The 22,837-nt window shown below is 39.1% G+C and overlaps 1 protein-coding gene across 18 annotated transcripts in view; it reads left to right on the top strand.

Annotated features, from left to right (window-relative positions):
• The window catches only part of GFM2 (GTP dependent ribosome recycling factor mitochondrial 2), a 68,324-nt gene that overhangs the window by 40,067 nt on the left and 5,420 nt on the right, over positions 1-22,837 (top strand). For 14 of the 18 annotated variants that reach the window (XM_026498781.4, XM_026498782.4, XM_044384119.3 and 11 more), the window contains 9 exons: positions 526-674; positions 2,273-2,413; positions 2,498-2,597; positions 4,131-4,320; positions 7,855-7,931; positions 10,925-11,063; positions 16,545-16,724; positions 18,442-18,557; positions 22,319-22,501. In XM_026498781.4, coding sequence (XP_026354566.2) covers positions 526-674; positions 2,273-2,413; positions 2,498-2,597; positions 4,131-4,320; positions 7,855-7,931; positions 10,925-11,063; positions 16,545-16,724; positions 18,442-18,557; positions 22,319-22,501 — 1,275 coding nt within the window. The remainder of the gene's footprint in view (positions 1-525; positions 675-2,272; positions 2,414-2,497; positions 2,598-4,130; positions 4,321-7,854; positions 7,932-10,924; positions 11,064-16,544; positions 16,725-18,441; positions 18,558-22,318; positions 22,502-22,837) is intronic. The other 4 variants (XM_048220831.2, XM_048220829.2, XM_048220830.2 and 1 more) reach the window with 1 other exon arrangement.

The following is a 22,837-nucleotide window of genomic DNA, read 5'->3' as shown; positions in this document are numbered from 1 at the left end:
TCGAATGTTAGATGTGATGTTTATTGTGCCCTATAGTCACATGATTTCTGTTTGCAAAGAGTTTATAATCTAAAATTGACCCACCATGTCTCTTACCAGTAGCTTACAAGTACACACAACCTTTTCTTGGCTTGAGATCTTTCAAATTTGATTTCTACTTTGATTTCTCATTTTCCTTTGTATTTGATTTGGTGTGGGTCTAATTCCTTGGAAAAATTGTAATTCATATTTATGTTTTTAATTTCTGGTCAGTTCAAAGTATATTCATTTGAGAAATATTTTTGAACACCTGCTTATTTTAAGTACTTTTCTGGTTTCTGGGGATTCAGCAGTGTTTTTATGGGATTTGTTATAATGCTTATATGGATTTTATATTATGATGGGTGGGGAGACAGACATTAAACCTTTAAACATATATCAAAGGTACCAAGTAGTGATTAATGTTATTAAAAAAATAATAATAAAGGCCTTAAAAAATGATGGCCAGTATACTGCACACGGAATGCTTACATCTCTGCTTTATAGCTACAGACTGCAATACACAGAGTAACACTGGCTCAGACAGCAGTGCCTGTGCTTTGTGGAAGTGCCCTGAAAAACAAAGGGGTTCAGCCCTTGTTAGATGCTATTACCATGTACTTGCCTTCACCCGAAGAGCGCAACTATGAATTTCTGTGAGTATGCAAGTAATAGATTTAAATCTTACAGCCTTGAGAAAACAGGCAGATAGGTCTTGTTTCATGAATCACCATTTTTTAAATAACATTGGTGAAGGATATAATTGTAAATAATATAGAGCTATATGAAATTTTATTTGAAAGGTATATTTGTCAATGTCTTTTTTTTTTTTTTAAGATTTTATTTATTTATTTGACAGAGAGAGAGACAGCCAGCAAGAGAGGGAACACAAGCAGGGGGACTGGGAGAGGAAGAAGCAGGCTCCCAGCAGAGCAGGGAGCCTGATGTGGGGCTCGATCCCAGGACCCTGGGATCACGCCCTGACCTGAAGGCAGACGCTCAACGACTGAGCCACCCAGGCACCCCTGTCATTATCTTTTGTAACCTCCTATGTTTACAGATGGAGGTAGAATGTCTGGCTTTTTTGCTGTATAAAAGTACAAGTGTTTATCATGTTGTCTTGGTTAAAAAAAATAAAAAAAGCAGTATAGTGAGGGTGTTTGATAAATTTTCTGTAAATACGTTTATACTACTTTTCAAGATTTTTAATAAGCTCAAAATACTTTCTGGCTGTGAAGACAGGTCATCGTTTTACTTCTCTTGTCACTAACAGCTTTGTACTTAGTAATAAATCCTCTAAAATACGGGTGAGCATTGTGCAAAATGGCAGGCAGGAATGGACTTTAATCCTTTAAGTAGGACATTATCACTTTTCATATCTCTCAGTTGGAGATGCATTAATAGTGATTATGAGCATGGTCTGTGTACTGCCTGGATCCCAGCTCTTCCAAGTTATTTAACCTCTCACCTGTAAAATGCAGAGAATAGGACCTATCTCACTGGATTGTTACAAGAATCAAGTGAGTTAATATTGATAAAGCATATGGAACAGTTTCTAGTATATGGTAGACTGTAAGTATTTACTAAAGTTAAAAGTTGGCGAGAACAGGGATACGATTGGAAAAGTTCTGTAACAGAAGTGTCTCGCCTACTTTGAGTCGTGGGCTTCTTTGAAACTAATGAGAACATGGAGCTTTTCCTCAGAAAAATATGTACCTACGCACAGAATTTGGCCATTTCAGAGGGATTCAGACTTTCTGAAACTTAACGCGCACTAATTTAAGGACATCAGTCTGTAAGAGTGTTGGCTGTGTAAACAAGTTCAAGTTTATAGTGTAGATTTCTATGGTTATGTGATTGGAGAGAGGGTGGCAGGGAATGAAAGTAGTAATTGGAAAGCATCTACCTGTATGTATGCCCTGTACAGGCTTTTATGAGAAGTGGTATGATGTCCCTAGGTCTATTTTCTTAGGAATGAACTCTATGTAGTATAATTACTTGCAAGTAGAGGTAATATTTGGGAGAGAATCCATTATTTCTAGTTTTGAAGAATCAATGATAAGATCTCCACTAAATAATTCAGTCGAGTGGAGGAAGGGAGGTGATTAGTACGGACATTATTTAATCAGTCTGAGTAGCTAAACTAGAAGATACGAGGGAGGACGTTAAGGTTAAGTTTGTAGAATGATTCTGATCTGTATAGATACATGGGAAGTATATTTTAAAGGCTTTTCTGGAATGTCTCAATTTGTAGGCAGTGGTATAAGGATGACTTATGTGCCCTGGCATTTAAAGTTCTTCATGACAAGCAGCGGGGACCACTGGTGTTTCTGCGCATTTACTCAGGCATAATAAAACCCCAGTCGGCCATTTATAATATTAATGGAAACTGCACGTAAGTAGAAGCTTAGGTTATTTTCTAAAACTGCACTCATTTCTTTAAAAATTCTTTTACTAATACAAATCATGGTTTTTACAGGGAGAGAATAAGTCGTCTTCTTTTGCCATTTGCTGACCAACATATAGAAATCCCTTCCCTGACTGCTGGTAACATTGCTTTGACTGTTGGCCTTAAACATGTAAGTGACCAGATGGTTTCTTGAGAAAATAATAGCTTAAATGTTTAATTAGAAGCAGATATTTTGCAGTAGCAAAAACCCACAAATAATCCAAAGAGCCATCAATAGCGGGATAAAGAATATTGTAGCATATTCATCAACATGGTTGAATCTCATAGTAGAAAGAAAGAAAATTACAGAAGACTATGAACAGTATGGATTATATTCATGTGAAGTTCAAATTCAGGTAGAAGAGTAAGTATATTCTATTCATGGATACATACCTTTGTTTTAAGTTTAATAAATATTTTGTTATTGAGGTTTTTTCCTATTTCAGTCACTGCTGACAGTTTAACCTTATGACAGTCCAGATAGTAACTGAAGATATTTTGCCAATAAAGGCTCCACGAGGGCAAGGATTTTAGTTTCTTTTGTTCTGTCTCTTTAGTTCCTAGATCAGTGCCTCACACATAGTAGGTGGTTCATAACTTCTGTCAGTTGAATGGATGAAAATAGTTGATGCCGTGTGTGTTTTTGCTAGGTTAGAGCTATAAGGACATTTCATTTATATATGGATTAAATTGAATACATTTTCTCATTAAACTTTGGTATATTTGGCATTTAGGATAACCATTGTTACTATGAACATTTTTTAAAACTCTTTATGGTTAATTGCAGGATTCAGGATCCGTTAGTATAAAATTTCCACAGTCAGGGCATCTGGGTGGCTCAGTCGGTTAAGCGTCTGCCTTTGGCTCTGATCACGATCCCAGGCTCCTGGGATTGAGCCCCACATTGGGCTCCCTACTCAGCAGGGAGTCTGCTTTTCTCTCTGCCTCCTGCTTATGCTCTCTTGCTCTCAAATATATTACTTATTAAAAAGATTTTATTTAATAAAATTTCCACAGTCCAAATATTGAACTTCTAGCATTGAAAATGTCCTCTGTCCTCCCGAAGGCATGAGCTCCACGTACGTATTGGAAGGAATTACAGAAGTACATTTGAAATATTGCTTCAGTAGGAATATCTTTACAGAGAAGGAAGCTGGCACAGAACTTTGTAATATTTAAGTTTAAAAGTGAAATTACAGTTAAAAAATGAACTGGCGTCTATAAGGAAGCTATCAATTTTGCATAGTCTAGAGATTCTAGTTAATTGTTTATTTTAGTTAGTAGAGGATTTTTTTTTGTAAAACAGTAATAAATTTTTACTGGTGGTAAAACTCTATAATGGACTTCTAGTAGAATTAACCTAGTTTGACACGATTGAAAATTTAGGAAGGTACATTTGTTTAACCAGATAAATTTTGGATGTGTAGTGTGTATGTGAGAGTGTGTATTTTATTGTTAGGATTTTATAACAGTATTTTGGAATTCTTACACAAGTTAAATTAGCTTTACCTCTGTGAAGTTATAATGAGCTTTATGAATTTGTCTCGGTTTTAAGTTCTGTTGGAAGTGTCACATGAAAATTTTTCCTATTTGGTGGATCTTGGTGGAAGCTGAGTGCTTGTCAAGAGCCTGTTTTGTTCCAAAGCATCTTGTTTGCTTACAGACTGCCACTGGAGACACCATTGTCTCGTCCAAGTCCAGTGCATTAGCTGCAGCTCGTCGAGCCGAAAGGGAAGGAGAAAAGAAGCATAGACAAAACAATGAAGCAGAGAGACTTTTATTGGCTGGAGTGGAGATTCCAGAACCTGTTTTCTTCTGTACCATAGAGCCCCCTTCAGTGGCTAGGCAGCCAGGTACAAATAGTTTTAGTGTATTAATTAATTAGTGCTCTCATGATGTAGATAGAAATATTTACATTATACTCTCAAAAGATTTCCTACGTGATTCGAGTTCAGTTTTATCAGAATTTATGGGTATTGTGATTAGTCTCGTTTTTTATTTAAGATGTTTTGATTTTTACAAACTCCTTTTATTTATTCTTTTCTTAGATCTTAGCCATTTTTTGCATATCATAGTCTTCCTTACTCTTGTTCTTGTGGTGCTGTCTGTGTCATTCTAAGTAACTCGTGTCAGGACTGCCCTTCCAGTTCCAATAATTGATTAGATAGTTACCAATTCATAACTCATTCATTTTCTCATCACCATTTATAAAATGCTCCTTTTCCTTGTTTTCTAGCTCATCCTTTAGAACTCAGTGAAGTTACTTACATACTATAGTTAATGTTGTTTGACGTTTTTGAGCGTTGTGAGCTTCGTTCTTTAGCCTGTTTACTCAGATATCTTTAGTGCCTTCTCATTACTTACAGCACAAGCCCAGACTCCTTAATGTGCTATATAAATATCATGATTTCAGCTGTATTATTTCCAGTTAGCTTTGGTTACATATTACAGAAGCCCCCTCAAATAACAGTTGTTTTAATGACAAAAGTTTATTTCTTTCCCTTGTAAAATATGTCTGGAGTCGGTAGCCCAGGGCTTAGAGGGTGATGTCATCAGGCACCCAGCCTCCAGTTTTTCTGCCCTGACTCTCTGAGTGCATAGCTCCTATCCTTAGTTATTAGCACAATTGCTGCTAGGGCCTTTGGCATCACAGTAGAGTTCCTGACAGAGGAATGAAGTAAGGAAGAGGAAGATGTGTCCCTTTCCCTTTTAAAATTTCTTCTGTGTCATTGGCTATCACTTAGACATATGGCCACTCAGTTGCAAGGGAGTCTGATAGATGCAGTCTTTTAGATAGGCAGCAGCAGAATAGAGCGGAAGACCACTAGCAGTCTCTGATACCAGTCTTCTTCCTGGCCTCATTTCTTGAAACTTCCTCCTTCATTCTGAACCCTCTTCTTTCACCAAACAAAAATAAAATAGAATACTCTCACCTTATACTTAACATAATAAACTCGTTCCAATTTCCTGAAAATACCATGCTCTTTTTGCATTGCTGTTTCTTTTAATTTGTTCTGTCTTATGTTATGATGGCATGCCCTGACCTTGTCCACCTGGAAAATGTTTACTCTTTCTTTAGAAAATCTCATCTTAAGCATCATTTCTTTTTGAGGCTCTCACTGATTTCCTATATTAAATTTTTGAAGGACAAACCTAGTTCTACAGATGGTATCAGAAGCCATTTTTGCCCCTTGAAAACAATTTGGACTTACAGATGATGAAAAAATGAAAGCAGCCATTTAATGCCTCCCCATGTCGTCTTGAGTACTGAGGGGGTAAAAAAGGGAAAGATCCCTAGCCAGTCTAGCTGGAGTTCACACAAAAGAACTCTGAGTACTGTTCTAAGAGAGCCTGCAAATACTGAAGGGAGCTAGGTCTGTGCTTGTCCAGTTGGTAAAGGAACAGCGATTAAGTGACAACGAGTGCGGAAGCAGTTTTCTTCTCAGCTTAAAATGCCCTGAGGCCAGCTAAGTGTAGTCTTGACTGCAGCGGAGGGTTGGGCTGCGCAGTTACATCAGAGTTCACCCATGCTAGTCATATCAGGTGTAGTCAGGTACTGTAGAGCAGGGGCTGCTCGAACAACATAGTCGGAGTTTTTAAAAATACATTTGAAAGTCATTTCAAACATGGTGTGAGTATGTGAATTCAAAGTGTGGGACTGCCGTTAAGTTGCACCAGCCAATTTTAAATCTAAAAAAGCCTCAGCTTTTAACTGCTTGAGGAGAAAAAGTGTAGTGTCCGAAGTAAGTCTGATTAATGGGCATTAGCTTAGAGGTCCTAAGCCGCGCAGGGGAGGGGACTTCCTAGAGTCTCCCTTGGAATTCTTTCACACAGATCTACATATTCTTTTTTCTGGCCTTCATTGTATTTACCCCGTAGTCCTCCTATTTTAGCACGTGACACCCAATAAACTCCTGAAAGATAGACTTATAAATATTCTTTATAAATATTTTTGAGTGAATTTGTTTATATGCAGTAAAGTTACTATGTTTTCATTCCAAAAGCCCTAGCGTCGTATTATTTCTTTCTTTGAAAGTCTGAAAATAAGATATTATTTAAAATAATGCCCCTTAGCCTCAATGTGTATAATACATCTCTTGGAATTCTTGTTAAGTGCAGACTCGGATTCAGTCTGGAATGTGAGATTTTGTATTTCTAATAGGCTCCAGGTGTTGCCAGTGTTGCTGATCCTTGATCCCAGCTTTGGGATATCAGGAGTCTAGAAGAGCACTGTGCAGTGGAAACACAACATCCACTGTAACCTAAAATTAGAGCCACATTAAAAAAAAGTAAACTGGCAAAATTAATTTTGATGGTACATTTTACTTAACCTAGTATATCAAAAATAGTACCATTTCAGCATATAATCAATATAAAAAATTAATGAGATATTTTACTTTTTTTCACATTAAGTCTTTGAAATCTAGTGTGTATTTTATACCTAGAGCACACATCAGTTTAGACTAGTAATATCCTGATGAGATGGCTCATGACTACTACTTGGACAGTGCATGTCTAGAAATTTATATCCCTAAGACCGCTTTAACTGTGTGACTGATAAGGTTGGTTCATTAATCCATTGCTCAGCTCTTTTCTTGAGCCACACTTTCTGTCTGTGAAACTTCTAACATCTTTTGTAGAGAGGGAGAATACACTGAACAGTTGATTGTATTAAAGTGTCACTTGACTTAAGAGGCTATATTTAACGTTTATAATTAATATATTCTTTCTCTTCAGGTGTGATAATTCATCATAGAGTGATCGTTTTAGCATCTCTTTATTCATGATGTAATTTAGTTGCCTTTTGCCAGTTTCTCATTATCGCTTCTGTTTCTGAAGGCATTTTACTTTTTTGTCAGCTCCTAGATTGATTTTTGTGAAACATAATCAGGTGGTTATTGTCCCAGTTAAAACCCTTCAGTGGCTTCCCAGTGGAGATCCAGACTCTTCACCCTGGCTTACAAAACCTTACATGATGTGATTCCTGCCACACCTTCGCCTCCTCATCTGATGCTACTCTCCCTTTTGCCCCCTAATATCCAGCTACCCTGGCCATCTTGTTATTTTTCCATTAGCAAAACCATTCCTTGCACAGCCATTTCCTGTGTCTGGAATTCTTTTTCTTCGGGATTTTGCATGCAAGCCATTCTTTTCTGTGTCTTCATCTAAATTGTCTTGGAGAGGCCTTCCCAGATCATTCAGTCTCAGATAACGTTACTCCTATCACTATCTTACCATCTTCTTTTATTCTCTACAAACCATTTATAGCTGTTTGAAATGTTCTTTTTCAAAATTTGTTTGCTTGTTCATTTTTTTCCCCATTTGAACATATGTCACATTATCTAAAAAATGAAATGTAAAAATAACAGTTACTGTTTATCCCTTAGATTTGGATTATGCACTGAAATGCCTTCAGCGTGAAGATCCCAGTTTGAAAGTGAAGCTGGATCCTGATTCTGGACAGGTATGCATTTTATTATTTAATCCCAGAAATCTTTCAAATAATAGTATGTGTATTTAAATGCATATATCTAAAACATGATTGGTTCATGCCCCTGAAAGAAAAAACTTTCTCTTTTGGTTCTCTCATGATAGAAATTTCTGATTATCATGTTGACTGTCAAGCTATTAGTTTCTCGGTATAATTAATTATACCTCACTTACCTAAAGCACTCTATCATTTCAGCTTTCCAGAAGACAGCCTTTTGCGAAATTTTGAAATAAGGTTCAGCCCTAAGACAAAGTCTTGACCCTCTAACGCTAAGGTTTATAGACTCAGCATACTAAAGGGAGGGTGCAAAGGTGCTTTTAATGTCAGTAACTCACCTAAGGTGGGGGAGAAGTGACTGCTTACGTCCTAACACCGTGGGAGGAAGTGGAGCTAACATAGGTGGTCAGAAGTTCGTGTATATTACATTACAGTAGAAGAACACACGTTCCATCTGCGTCTTCTTAGGAAGGCAGGTAAAGTTCAAGATTTTAGAAAAAGTTCCTTTAAAAGATCATAAATTTGTCTTTAAGGATAAACTGATTTAGTTAATCTTTAAAACAGGATGTATTTTATTTCCCAAATTCCAGCTAAATGAGGTAGTAATTTAATTAATGCTGAAAGATACAACAAGCAGTTAAACTTTTTATTTAAAAAAAAAAACCCCTTCATTTAAAAAAATGCCAATACATGTTTGTTTTAAATAGCAACACACAAGGGTACAAAGTCCTAAATTTTTTTTTAAGATTTTATTTGAGAGAGACCAGGAGAGAGAGCACCAGCAGGGGTGGGGAAGAGGGAGAAGCAGGCTCCTGCTTAGCTGGGAGCCCGATGTAGGGCTCAGTCCCAGGACCCTGTGATCATGACCGGAGCTGAAGGCAGACACTCAGCTGACTAGCCACCAAGATGCCCCACAAAGTACAAAATTAAAGTTTCCCTTTTTGTCCATTCTATTTTACGCAGGTAACAACTGAAAATGTGAATAACGTTTCACACTACCAAATGTCTTCTGTTATGCTGTGTTATAAATCACAGTATATTTCTTACACACACACACACACACATACACACACACAGATATAGATTATAACGAGTCATTCTATTTGTATTGTTCTACAACTTGTTTTTCCCAAATAATCCACTTCTTTAACTTTATATTAAAGTACAGCAATTGTACACAAAATAATCCTTTTTGTTGTTCCTTACATTTATAATTCTCTTATAGTGAAGGGATAAAATTAGAGCCAGCCAAAGGAAGAGACAAATAGGGCAGAATCTGGGGGAGTTCTAAACGCCTGTCTTCCTTCATCTTAAAGGGATGTGTTAAGCCTTTTGATAAAGAGTATTGCCAACCAGAGAGGCTCACCCCAGCCCTGGTCAGAGTTTTTATTAAGGCTGGATCACATACTGCTTATGTGGTTGACATTTAGTTTCTAGTACCTCCTATAAGTTGAGGCTGCTACCTTTACTCTCCAGGTTGGAACTGATAGGGCAATTCCAAAGCCCACATCATAAATCACATCATTACACAATCTGGTGGACAAAGCCCCCAGACAAACAGATACTTTGCCAGGCAGCATCCTGCCCTAAAGATAACATACCAGTAGCTAAAGACAAGGGCCATATCTCTCTTTGGGTGAGGTTAATTCTTCACTACATAGGTGGCATATGAATAAGATTGAGCAAGTATGGATTCCTTGCACTGTACTTTTTCTCATACACAAAGACCTTCTTAAAGAATAACAACCATTGTTCTACAGAAATTTTCTAAAGAGCATGCATTGGGCACCTCAATTGGTTAAGTGTCTGCCTTCAGCTTAGGTCATGATCCCAGGGTCCGAGGATCGGGCCCCCTACCCTCCACCCCCTACCCTGCTTTGGGCTCCCTGCTCAGCAGAGAGCCTGCTTCTCGCTCTCCCTCTTCCCTCTGCTCGTGCTCTCCCTCTCAAATAAATAAATAAAAATCTTTTAAAAAAATAAAAAGCCTGTCTTGCTTGGTTTTGATACAAATTTTGCTTGCTCTAACAAAGGCCCTAAATAACACCAGTTCGAAGAAGATAAAAGTCAGTTTCTTTGTTGAATAAAGGTCCAAACTAGTCTGAAAGATTTGACTACTCACAAAACTATAAGGTCTCCAGGATGAGTGGAAAATACCAGTGTGGTTGGGAATGTTTCGGAAAAGGTTATCCTCTTCACCCCCCAGTTAACAAGATGTTTCCCTCATCTGCATGTTTCAAGACCGTTTGCTACACCTTCAGTAAGAGAACAGCTTTATTCTTTTTTTAAAGGTATAACCCAGAAGTTGCCAGCATCCGTTACATTCCTGTTCCATTGACCAGAACTAAGCTATATGGTTGGGAAGTATAGTACTAGCCAGGTGCTACCTGCCTGATTAAACTATCTCATAATAAGGACAGAATAGCCTGGCAATTTACTTTTTAAATTAAAAACATTTTTTTTTCTTTTTATCTGAGCTTTATGCCCAATGTGGGGCTTGAACTCACACCCTGAGATCAAGAGTTGCATGTTCTAGTAACTAAGCCAATCAGGTGCTCCAGCAATTCACTTTTTAAAAAAATATTTTTTATTTTTGGGTTTTTTTGTTTATTGATTTGAGAGAGAAACAGCACACAAGTAGGGGGGGAGTCAGAGGGAGAGGGAGAAGCAGACTCCCCGATGAGCTGGAAGCCTGACATGGACATTGATCTCAGGACCCTGAGATCATGACCTGAACAGAAAGCAGACGCTTAACCATCTAAGCCACCGAGGTGCCCAAGCAATTCACTTTTAATTGACTTACCCGCTCAGAAAAGTTAAAAACTGTTTTGAGGAGGTGCCAAAAGAAATTAGCAAAGAAACTTGGTTTGTAATGAATGAAAAATAACATTGATATCATACTTTTATATAGTATTTTGTGATAAACATCATTTTTTTTTATCTTCGTTTTATTTTCTTCCTCTTTTAACGAGACCGTCCTCTGTGGTATGGGGGAGTTACATATTGAGATTATTCATGACCGAATCAAGAGGGAATATGGACTGGAAACCTATCTAGGGCCTCTCCAGGTGGCATACCGAGAGACCATCCTAAATGCAGTTCATGCTACAGGTAAAACATAAACCATTTAGAATTTGCTGTTTTTGTTTCTTTCTCTCCAGGATCTGTTTTCTGAAAGCAGGGTTCATAGTCCCTAGTATCTTCCATCAGTGGGCATAGGGGTTTTTTTTGTTTTTGTTTTTTAAGATTTTATTTATTTGACAGGGAGAGCAAGCACAACCACGGAGAGAGACACGGAGAGGGAGAAGCAGGCTTCCCACTGAGCAGGGAGCCCGACTAGGAGGGGTGGGTGGCCCTCAGGCTCAATCCCAGGACCTGACCTGAGCCAGAGGCAGATGCTTAATCAGCTGAGCCACCCAGGAGCCCCAGGCATAAGTTTTATGTGTGTGTTTTCTTTTTTTTTTTTTTTCCCCAGGATTTGGTTCTGTTCTGTTTTAACCCAGCTCTCCTTTTACCACTCATTACATCAAGCAAACAATGAGCCTTACCAAACAAATATGCTTTTCAGTGGTGGTCATGGGGTAGAAAAAGTGCTTGGTGTATGTGGCTCATACTAATCCTCACTACCAGAATGAGTATAAGAATTTGAAGTTCATGTGTTATTTTTACTCTATAAAGTGAGTGGAAAATAATTTCATCTATTTAATAATATGATAATGTTATGCTGATGATGTTCTTGGGAAAGTACAGTTTTTATGTTTCTGTCCCAAAATTTAAGAATTCATGCTTTTTCTATATATGATAGTTTCAGTTTCGTTTTCTTAAGCACAGGAACATGACAATCACTTCTTTTCCACAAGGAGTAAACATGGAGAGATTTCAGAAAAAATCATAGAGAAAAGATGTTAAGGATAACCAGATGTAACTCAATGATTTATAAAAAAGGCCAGGTGGTTACTTTTCAGTAAAACTTGTAAAATTGAACAAGCAGAATGTAGGAGCAAGTGATATGAGGATTTCTGGTTTTGGACTTTTTTTTTTTTTTTTTTTAAGATTTTATTTATTTATTTGACAGAGATAGAGACAGCCAGCGAGAGAGGGAACACAAGCAGGGGGAGTGGGAGAGGAAGAAGCAGGCTCATAGCGGAGGAGCCTGATGTGGGGCTCGATCCCACAACGCAGGGATCACGCCCTGAGCCGAAGGCAGACGCTTAACCGCTGTGCCACCCAGGCGCCCCTCTGGTTTTGGACTTTTTATCTGGAAAAACTGAAATGCTGGGAAAATGCAGATCTTTATTTTTTTAGAAAGAGAGCGTGTGCAAGCTGGGGCTTGGGGTAGAGGGAGAGGGAGAGAAATAATCTTAAGCAGGCGCCACGCTCAGCACAGAGGCCAACACGGGGCTTGATCTCACAACCCTGAGATCATGATCTGACCCGAAATCAAGAGTCAAATGGTTAACCTGCTAAGCCACCCCAGCACCCCTAAATAACATCTTTTGAATTAATGTCTGAGCTGGCTAGAACATATGGAAATTTCCAGTCAAAAAGAAAGCTGGAGCAAGAATCTCGGAAAAGAAGTCAGCACCAAAGCAGCTAGCTATTCTGGAGGTATCTGTGGTAGTTACCTCTAACCTAGTACTTGAGGGTCACATGCTCGTGGAAATAATTAACTGGGAAAGCCTTCTCCATGAAAAGAAGACGACAAGGAAACTTGTCTGTCTCTGGGGGCAAGGGGCAAAATTTTAGGAATTTGTAACCATTGGCTTCTGATAGGGTTTTTAACCTAAATTCGTAAGAACCAGTTTTTTGGAGAAAAACTCCAAACAAAGAATTTAGTATAAAGGGCTGATGAATTGATAGTATTCCAAAGACCCTGGAAAAAAAAAAAAAACATGGGGCCTCTAGATAAATGTATGTTTAACCCATTCCTCAAAGAAAGTCCAATAGATAAAAGAGTATTAAATCACAATTCAAAAAATATTTTCAGGTTACAAAATCATGAGAAAAGGCACAACGAGCAAAAAAGGCAGTAGAAACAGCATCAGTCAAAACAGCAAAGGCTTCTGATATTGGAATTACTGGATGCAGGATATAAAATAACTATATTTTTGAAGAAATAAAAGGAGATAGAAAGTATTAGTAAGGAACAAGAGTTCATCAAGAATAGGGGCGCCTGGGTGGCACAGCGGTTAAGCGTCTGCCTTCGGCTCAGGGCGTGATCCCGGCGTTCTGGGATCGAGCCCCACATCAGGCTCCTCCGCTATGAGCCTGCTTCTTCCTCTCCCACTCCCCCTGCTTGTGTTCCCTCTCTCGCTGGCTGTCTCTATCTCTGTAGAATAAATAAATAAAATCTTGAAAAAAAAAAAAAAGTTCATCAAGAATAAACAGGCACTAGAACATTATGGTATGTTAAAAAGGAAGGAAATGCTCTATATTGTGGGGGAATGTCAGAAGGACACAGGAACCAACTTGAAGAGGCTCTACTGGCCATATCTGAATGAATTAGAATAGTGTTTAAGTCTAGTAATTATAGGCCATTGAGACAAAGTAGGGATTCATGAGTCCCTACTGGTAATAGATAAACAAATGGGGAAGAAGAGGGAGTTCTCCCGTAGAGTGGAGTACCCACTCCCGACTGCTAGATGTTGAGGAGGAGGGTTGGAGTAGGAAGAGAGTCATTTTGCAGCTCTTGTGATCATTAAATATTGGGTGTCTGGAGGAGCAGCATATTTGCATAGTCTTTAAAGGGTCTCCACACAGATGCTTATTAGTTGCAAGGTAAAAAACTAGTAAGTAGACGGTGTAGCAATGTGATGATGAATCACTAATGAGGGGCAGGTTGACATTGTGTACATCCAGAAAAATTTTAAAAGTTACGTTACAAAAACCAAATTAAATGGACAAGCACAGTGTTCATAGATAAGACTAAATATTGTGTAGTTACCAAGTTAACCCAAAGAAGTGTGTCAGACATGAATACATATTATAAAGCCACAGTGGTTTATGATACTAATTAAACTAGAAACAGACAAATAGACCAGTGGAACAAACCAGAAGACCTAGAAGCAGACTCATACATATGTGGAAATTCGATTTATGTCAGAGTATTATTGCAGTTCAGTGGCCAAGGATGGATTGACTAATCTATAAATGGGCCTATGATAATTATCCATACGGAAAGAGATTTAATTACATTCCCGCTCCATGCCATACATAAAAATCACTTGCAGCTGAATCAGAAAACTTAAACATGGGGGTCCCTGGCTGTCTCCGCCTATAGAGCATGTGACTCTTGATCTCAGAGTTATGAGTTCAAGCCCCACAGTGGGTGTAGAGATTACTTAAAAGATAAAATCTTTAAAAAAGAAAACCAAACCAAACAAAAAAAACCCTAAACATGAAAGAAGAGATGCAGAATTTTCCCTGTAGTATGAAGTATGAAGAAAATCAATGCTGGGGCACCTGGGTGGCTCAGTCGTTAAGCGTCTGCCTTTGGCTCAGGTCATGATCCCAGCTTTCTGGGATCGAGCCCTGCATCTGGCTCCCTGCTCAGCAGGAAGCCTGCTTTTCCCTCTCCCACACCCCCTGCTTGTGTTCCCTCTCTCTGTGTCAAATAAATAAAATCTTAAAAAAAAAAAAAGAAATGCTAATATATGAAAAACATCAAACCCCAAAACTTTATGAAAGGAAAATCTTCAAATTTTGAAAGAAAATACAAAAATATCCTAGTAACCAGGATAAGGTAGGACTTATAGAACACCAGAAGTTGAAACCATGAACTAAAAGATTGATAAATTTGATGTTATTAAAATGAAGAATTTGTTTACTAGAATACACTATAAAGAAGGCAAAAAGATAAAAGTTGAGGAAAGATATTTACATTATATAGAAAGTGACAAAACATTAATATTCAGAATATATAAACAAATTTTAAAGATCACTGAAAGTATGACAGCCAAGAGAAATGTGACCAAAAAAGATTCAACGGGTATTTCACAAAAAAGATACCCAGAAAACCCATGAACATACTAAGAGATTCTTAGTAATGATTAGGATCATGCAGTTTATAAGTATGAGATTCTATTTTACACCAGTAGAATTGGCAAGAATTAAATCAGTGCCAAGTGTTAGTGAGATGTTGAGCAATGGAAACTCCTAAAAACTTCTGGTGGGAGTGTCAATTATATAACCACTGTGAAAACAACTTGGTATCTTCCTTGCGAAGTTGACTGTGTGCAGACTTTACTACTCAGCAGTTCTTCTCCTGGGTTTATGCCCTAGGGAAACTCTTACACATGTGCACTGAGAGATATAAGAATTTTCATAATAGCATTGTAATAACCTGTAAGAAAAAACAGCACAAATATTTACGGACAGGGAATGTATAAGTTGTACTGTATTCATACCATAGAGTATTTTACAGCTATGAAAAAGAATGAGCTGCATCAATATGCATCACCCCAGAGGACCTACAAATGTGAAGCAGGAGGCGTCTGGGTGGCTCAGTTGGTTGAGCATCTGCCTTTAGCTAAGGTCACGATCCCAGGGTCCTGGGATCGAGCCCCACGTCAGGCTCCCTGCTGAGCAGGGAGCCTGCTTTTCCTTCTCCCTCAGCCCCTCCCACCTGCTCATTCTCTCTCGCTCAAATAAATAAAATCTTAGAAAAAATGTGAAGCAAAAGAAGCAAGTTGCAGGGTACATAATAGGATAACAAATTCAAAACACAGCAGAGTGAACTGTATTGTTTGGGGATACATGCATATGTAATATGACTAAGGAAAAGCTTAGGAATGATTAAATATATCATGATAGCGGTTGCTTCGGAAGACTTGTAGGTTACTGGTAATGGTCTATTTCTCAGTAGTTTTAGGTTTCATAAATGATCCCTTAAGTTAAAAATATTTCATAGTATAAAAATTAGCTCAAAAAGGAATCATGAAGAGGAATTGTAGGCTGTAATTCTCAGTTTTACTTTGGGCTGTATGTTACTCTGTTACATGGTCCCTCATATAAATACAGCGTAGTTTTGTTTTAGTAAAATATTGGAGATTGGTGACAGGTGTAGGTTGTTAGCAAATGAGAGATGCTGTTTTCAATCTTTAAAAAGTCACTAGTTTGAGAAAAGTCCGAAATGCATAAAACATTACTGGAGGAATATGGAAGTTAGCAGTTTATGGGTTGACGGAATTTAAAAAGACTTAATTTTCATTAGATAACCTTTTGTACTCTAGTTAAATAAAAGTTTTGGAATTAAAAGAATTTTAGTCACATAAGATATTTCAGAAAGTTTAAATGAGTCATCTGCATAGCAGAACTTGTGGGATCATCTGCCTCAACACATCTCAGCACTGAAGCAATATTGATCAGTGATTCACACCTGGCTTCTAACATTGGTGAACACAGAAGCAAACGCTTTCTTGGTAGAACTTTTTACTTTGTCGTGTTTATATTGTATTTAGTGCCATTGTAATATTTTCTCCCACTTTATCTTCTTTGAAACTTTAAACTTATTGACTGTAATTTTGCGAGTTGCAGCATCTTGATATCTTTCTGGAACAAATCTCTGAGGTACTATAATCAATTTGTTCATAGATACCTTAGATAGAACTGTAGGAGACAAACGGCATCTTGTGACTGTAGAGCTGGAAGTAAAACCAATTGAAACATCATCTGTTGTGCCAGTTATCAAGTATGCTGCGAGTGTTAGTGAAGATCTTCCAAAGGTTTCCCAAGAGGCCGTTGAAAATGGAATTCACAGTGCATGCCTCCAAGGTAAGGTACTCAAATAAGAGTAAGCGCTAGTGTCACACTCAACCACTTAGTCACTCCTAATATCATAGATTAATTTTGTCTTTTTTTCCAGCTTTGGTAGTATTTTCTTACTATCTCTTCCGATTATGTGTATGTTACACCTTTTTCCATTTTCCCACAGTCCTTGGATATTCTGTTCTGGGTGGGGGGGGGTTTGGTTTTCATTTTTTTTAAAGATTTTATTTATTTATTTGACAGAGAGAGACAGCCAGCGAGAGAGGGAACACAAGCAGGGGGAGTGGGAGAGGAAGAAGCAGACTCATAGCGGAGGAGCCTGATGTGGGGCTGGATCCCATAACGCCGGGATCACACCCTGAGCCGAAGGCAGACGCTTAACAACTGTGCCACCCAGGCGCCCCTGTTTGTTTTTTTTCCCAGTCTTCACCTTGCTTTTCACAATTTTAGAGGTCTCTATGGATACAATTTCTTCCCTCCCTCCCTCCCTTCCTTCCTTTATTTATTTGTTAGCCCAAGCAGGGAGAGCAGCAGGCAGAGGGAGAAGCAGGCTTCTCTCTGAGCAGGGAGCCCAGTGCGGGGCAATGGATACAATTTCTACCTCAGCACTTTCTTCAGCCATGTCCAGTCTAGTTATAAGCCCATCAAAGACATTCTTCATTTATTTTACTGTGTTTTTGATTTCAGGGATTTTGGTTCTTTTTTAGGACTTCTCCTCTCTCTGTTTAAATGCCCATCTGTCTGTTGTTGCATGTGGTCTACTTTATCAGAGTCCTCAGCAAATCAATCATGTGATAGGATTATTACAACATCCTTACCGTGTCTGGTTCTGATGCTTGTTCTGTATTCATATTGTGCTTTTGCATTTTAATATGCCTTTTAAGTTTTTCTTGATGGCCAGACATGATGTACTGGGTAAAAGGAACGGCTGTAAACATGCCTTTAGTAATGTGGAGATCAGGTGTGGGGAAAAGGGAAGTATTCGCTAGCCCTAGGACTAGGATTCAGTTTTACAGTGAGCCCATGCCTCTGGACTGGGAGCTGCACACATGTTTATTTTTTTTCCACTGGCCTCCGGTTGGACAGGACAGCTAGGGTGGACTGGAGTTTGGTACGTCACTCAAGTCGGTTAGGTCCTGCTAATGCCCTTGCTGGTTAGGCTCTAGTTAACTAGTTTCCCCTGACAGCAGGACTTTGTAAGAACAGTGTGCTCTGGAGTATTACAGAATGGTTTCTTTACCCTTCTGTCAGAAGTATAAGGAGATTTTTCTCTGATACTTAGGGTAAGAACCTGCTTGAGTTCCTGGAGGTAAACCTCACAAAATTGTGGGAGGTCCACCTTATGATTTATGACTGGGTCCCCCTGGAGTGTTTTAACTCCCAGACTTGTCCACACTGAGCCTCCAGCAGTTCATCAGTTATAGTTGAGGTTTCCTACCCTGGCAGTGGTTCCTGGGCCAGTGAGCCTCTGCTCCAGGAAGCTGTGACTTCCGATGTTCACCTGTCTCTCAAGTGTTTGGGGCAGTGGTTTTGTCCTTTGTCTTCTCCTCTCTTATGGATCCAAGAAGAGTTGCTGATTTTTCGGTCTGTTCCGCCTCTTACTTCCTGGGACAGAGTGACAGCTTATAAGCTGCCTCCATGAACTGAAAACCAGAAGTCCTCTCCCTGTATCTACTCCTCACTGCATGTTGAGTGCTAACACCATTGTTTTTTCCTTGCGTAGGACCATTGCTTGGATCCCCAATTCAAGATGTGGCGATTACTTTACATTCACTGGTAATTCATCCTGGTACTTCCACAACGATGATTTCTGCCTGTGTGTCGAGATGCGTACAAAAGGTATAGAACTATCCTGTGTTATCCTTTTTGCTTTAAGGTGACTCTCCTGACAGTAGTGCACCACTGCTGCACAGGCAGCCGTGCTTGGCAGAGCCTCAGACTGTTTTTTTTTTTTAAAGATTTTATTTATTTGACAGAGTGACAGCGAGAGAGGGAACACAAGCAGGGGGAGTGGGAGAGGAAGAAGCAGACTTCCCGCTGAGCAGGGAGCCCGATGTGGGGCTCGATCCCAGAACGCTGGGATCATGACCTGAGCCGAAGGCAGACGCTTATCGACTGAGCCACCCAGGCGTCCCAGTGCCTCAGACTGTTAATGTTGCCTTCTCAGTCCTATAGTCAAGAAGGGTTTGTACCTTGGAGAATCTTTGAGTTCTTAATCACCATGGTTATATTTGAAAGAGAACCTAGGAAATTACTGTTTAGCACGATGGCCAGGAAATCTCTGATTTTGCCGGAGAGGCAGGTTTCCTTAGTCGGCATTTCTGGTTTCCGCATCCCAGACACACAACTGTTAGCGGTAAGCTTAGTAGTTTGAGTAGGGGACATTTTGGGGGTCAGCCGGGCCCAAGATGGACTGTGATCTAAAGAACACTAAAGATAGAATATTAGTTCCAATTGTGGAGTTGCTGTTTATCTGAGTAAGACTACCTTAATCAAAGATCACTGAAATCAGAGAAGTCTCACTGAAAAAAAGTTTCAAGATAAGCACCTAACCTTAGGAAAGTAATCAAGCAGTCTGATCTTAGCATGGTTACCTGCCTGTATGTCCTTGAGCGTCTTGCCTCAGTAAGATACCAGAGCCGAAGTAACTCACGGGATCTTAGTGTGCTAAGTGCTGACTCTGTGCATTCCTTTCAGTGTGGGAATACTGTAGTTTTGTACGTGATTGATTTGCATTAAAACACTTGCTTTTTAAAACAATTTTCTAAAATTTTGGACTGTGTTTGAGACTTGATTTTCTACAGCTCATTTGAATCCAAAATTATGAAGTTAATGTAAATACCCTAAGTCCCTGACTTACGAAGGTGGAACGTAATGTCTCGTTACATTATGTGAGTTCAAGTTCATACTTTTTGTTTTAAGTTGGCTCTATGCCCAGTGTGGAGCCCTTGAACTCATGACCCTGAGATCAAGATCTGAGCTGAGATCCAGAGTCTGACACTTAACTGGCTGAGCTACCCAGACGCCCCTCAAGTTCATATTTCTTAAAGTTTTTTGATTAAAAAAAAACCTACATTCAAAAAGCATTATTTAAATAGTTTGCTTAAGCATAGCTAGAAATAATACCTGTAAATCACTCATGATTCAAATGTTGAGAATATCTCTAAAAATGTTTCAAGTTCTCCTGAAATTGGTTTTAGTCAGTAACCTGAAAGATGATGTCATGTTTCTAAATTAACCCCAAGCTCCATTATATTGATCAGTCCTTCAGAAGCTTAATATGCCTTCTAAAAGTGTTTCTGAATTGGATAGTATATTTATTGAGATCATTAACTTCATGGGAGCTTACATTTACTCTTTAGTTTTAGTATGTTAAATGAAGTACTTCTAATAGAAGTACTGCAGCCCTTGTTAAGCTTCATCTAATAGGGAAGCTTTCTCTCTCCTTATTAGAAGTTAATGATGCTTCCTGTATTTATTGAGCCATCTTTGTTGAGTTTACAGTGTGCCGAGATGGACACAAATGGGATATGTCTGTCTGTCTTGTCTGGATTTATTTTACTGTGGTGAAGGCTAAACTTTCTGCTAGCTTAATTTTTTAAATTTAAGTTCAATTAACATATAGGGTATTATTAGTTTCAGGGGTTGAATTGAGTGATTCATCAGTTGCATATAACACCCAGATACTACATCACATGCCCACCTTAATTCCCATCACTGTTACCCCACCCGCCCCACCCCTTCCCTTCCAGCAACCCTCAGTTTGTTTCCTACAGTTAAGAGTCTCTTAGGCTTTGTCTCCCTGTTTTCATTTTTCCTTCCCTTCCCCTATGTTCATCTGTTTTATTTCTTAAATTCCGCATATGAGTGAGATCATTTGGTATTTTTCTTTCTCTAATTTTGCTTAGCATAATACCCTGTAGTTCCATCCACATCATTGCAGACGGGGAATTAGGATTCTTGGAAGGAATATCTGAGCTGTCAGTTTGGGGGCATTCCAGAAAGCCGGATGAAGGCAGAGTAGTGGTGAAAGACTGTTGGAAAAGTAGTATAGAGTCAGCCCATAGAGAAACCTTTCAAAACGACATGCAGGAGTTTGAGGTTTGTTTTGAGAATAGTGGTAAAAAATTTAAATTTTTGATGCGGGCAGTATAATCACCGGAATACAGGAGGAACTAGAGGTAAGAAGGAGATAGTCTGGGACAGAGAATGGACTGTGTCTGAACTAGCATATCAGCGGTAGGAATGGAAATCTTATAGCTACTTCAGGAAAAGAAAGTAAAAAAAATGTATGTTCAGGTGAAGCGAAGATTATGAAGCCATCCACAGAAATAGGAAAGAGCACACAAGAATGTTTGTTTGTGAAAGGAAATGAGGTCATCTGGGATTGCTGTGGGATATTTGGACACTGTCCTGAAGCAGGCCAGTATGGTGTACAGGGCTGGGGCACTCAGCCCGTAGTCTGTGTGAAGTATGAAGGTTTTGACGAAGCTATATCGATGTTTTTGAAACTCTGAATTAGGTGGTATTGCCAGGAGAACGTGAACAGAGGACTGAGGACAGATGCTGTGTACCTTAGTTACACAGTATTCAATCCTCTCCTTGGTTATAGCATTTTTCCTTTTAATGTTTACCTTTTCCCACTCCAGTATTTTGTCCCAAAAGACAGTATGTGAAGCTCTGTGTTAAGAATTGGAAAGAGAAGATACACAGTTGTTTGCTGCTGACAGTCATTATTTTTTAGCAATATTTTCATTAAAGAAGGAATGTTAGATATATTTTCTATAGGTGAGTCATTTCAGTTGGTTAGATTTTAAAGGTATGAAGAACTGTTTTACTATATACATGCGCCGGGTTTTGAAATTTCAGTGATAATGAGAATATACTCTTGATTTTAGTAATGTGGCCATTTTTCGTGATTGTGCTGGTGAGGGGCAGGAGAAGAGGTGGGGGAGGTGGTGACTGATCAGGGACAAAAGGATTTAAGGCCTAGAACCTTTACTTAATGCAGACGGTGAGAATGCCCCCTGTAAGGCCTCAGTAATAGTGAGGAGTGAGTAGTGGTGGAGTGAGAACAGAACGATGAACAGCTAACAGTAGGGTGAGGGCACATTCCAGAGCCCTAGCTCTCTTACTTAGGTAGTTTCCATTGCTAGGTCTCAGTTTATTAAATCCTACCTAATAACCAGAGGCTTAGGATGGTTTTGAACTCTTGGCAGGCTCTAGCTTTTAAAATCAAACCCACTGGTACTTACAGTGCTTGCATATACCCTCCAAAACCCATTAGCCAGTTTGGGACTCCAGTTTGTTTGTTTCGTCCAGTGTCCACTTGCCTATGCATCACAGTGGCTTTTTTCAGTTTGCATGTTATTTATGTGCTTGTTTTTGCCTTTTGTCGAGAATGTGTTTCTGTATAGTAGGCATCAGGAACAAAACACATGGTTTCAGCAAGGAAGAAATATATTAGCTTTATAGACACTTAAAGCAGGCTTATTATGTCTTTTTTGCTATAGGTCTAGGCTTAGGTTTTTATGAATTTTTAATGGAAATTTGATTTCTAATTTAAGGAAGGGGGGTTAACACTGTTTTAACTTCTTTAGGCTCTGAAGAAAGCTGATAAGCAAGTTTTAGAGCCCCTGATGAATCTCGAGGTGACAGTGACAAGAGATTACCTCAGCCCTGTCCTGGCAGATCTGGCACAAAGAAGAGGAACCATTCAGGAAATCCAGACTCGTCAGGAAAACAAAATTGTTATTGGATTTGTTCCCTTAGCAGAAATTATGGTAGGTACTTATTGACTGGAAAGTACCTTTTTAAAAATTTTTATGTGAGAGAGAGCACAAGCAGGGAGGGGCAGAGGGAGAAGCAGGCTCCCCACTGAACAGGAAGCCCGATGCGGGGCTGGATCCCAGGGCCCCGGGGTCATGGCCCAAGGCGAAGGCAGATGCTTAACCAACTGAACCACCCACCTGCCCCAAAAAGTATTTTTTTTAATACTGGAGATATTTATGCTGAACAAAAGTAGACATCAGGGATTTGATTTAGAGGATACATGTTTGAACTGTTAGGTCTTTGGATTTAAACTGTTACGGCTATCCAGGGGACAAGAGCCAGCCTGG

The sequence above is a fragment of the Ursus arctos genome, unplaced genomic scaffold, assembly GCF_023065955.2.
Source record: "Ursus arctos isolate Adak ecotype North America unplaced genomic scaffold, UrsArc2.0 scaffold_5, whole genome shotgun sequence".
In the NCBI taxonomy this organism is placed as follows: domain Eukaryota; kingdom Metazoa; phylum Chordata; class Mammalia; order Carnivora; family Ursidae; genus Ursus; species Ursus arctos.
The sequence above is the reverse complement of the archived record's forward strand: the minus strand, read 5'-3'. Positions and strand labels throughout refer to the sequence as shown.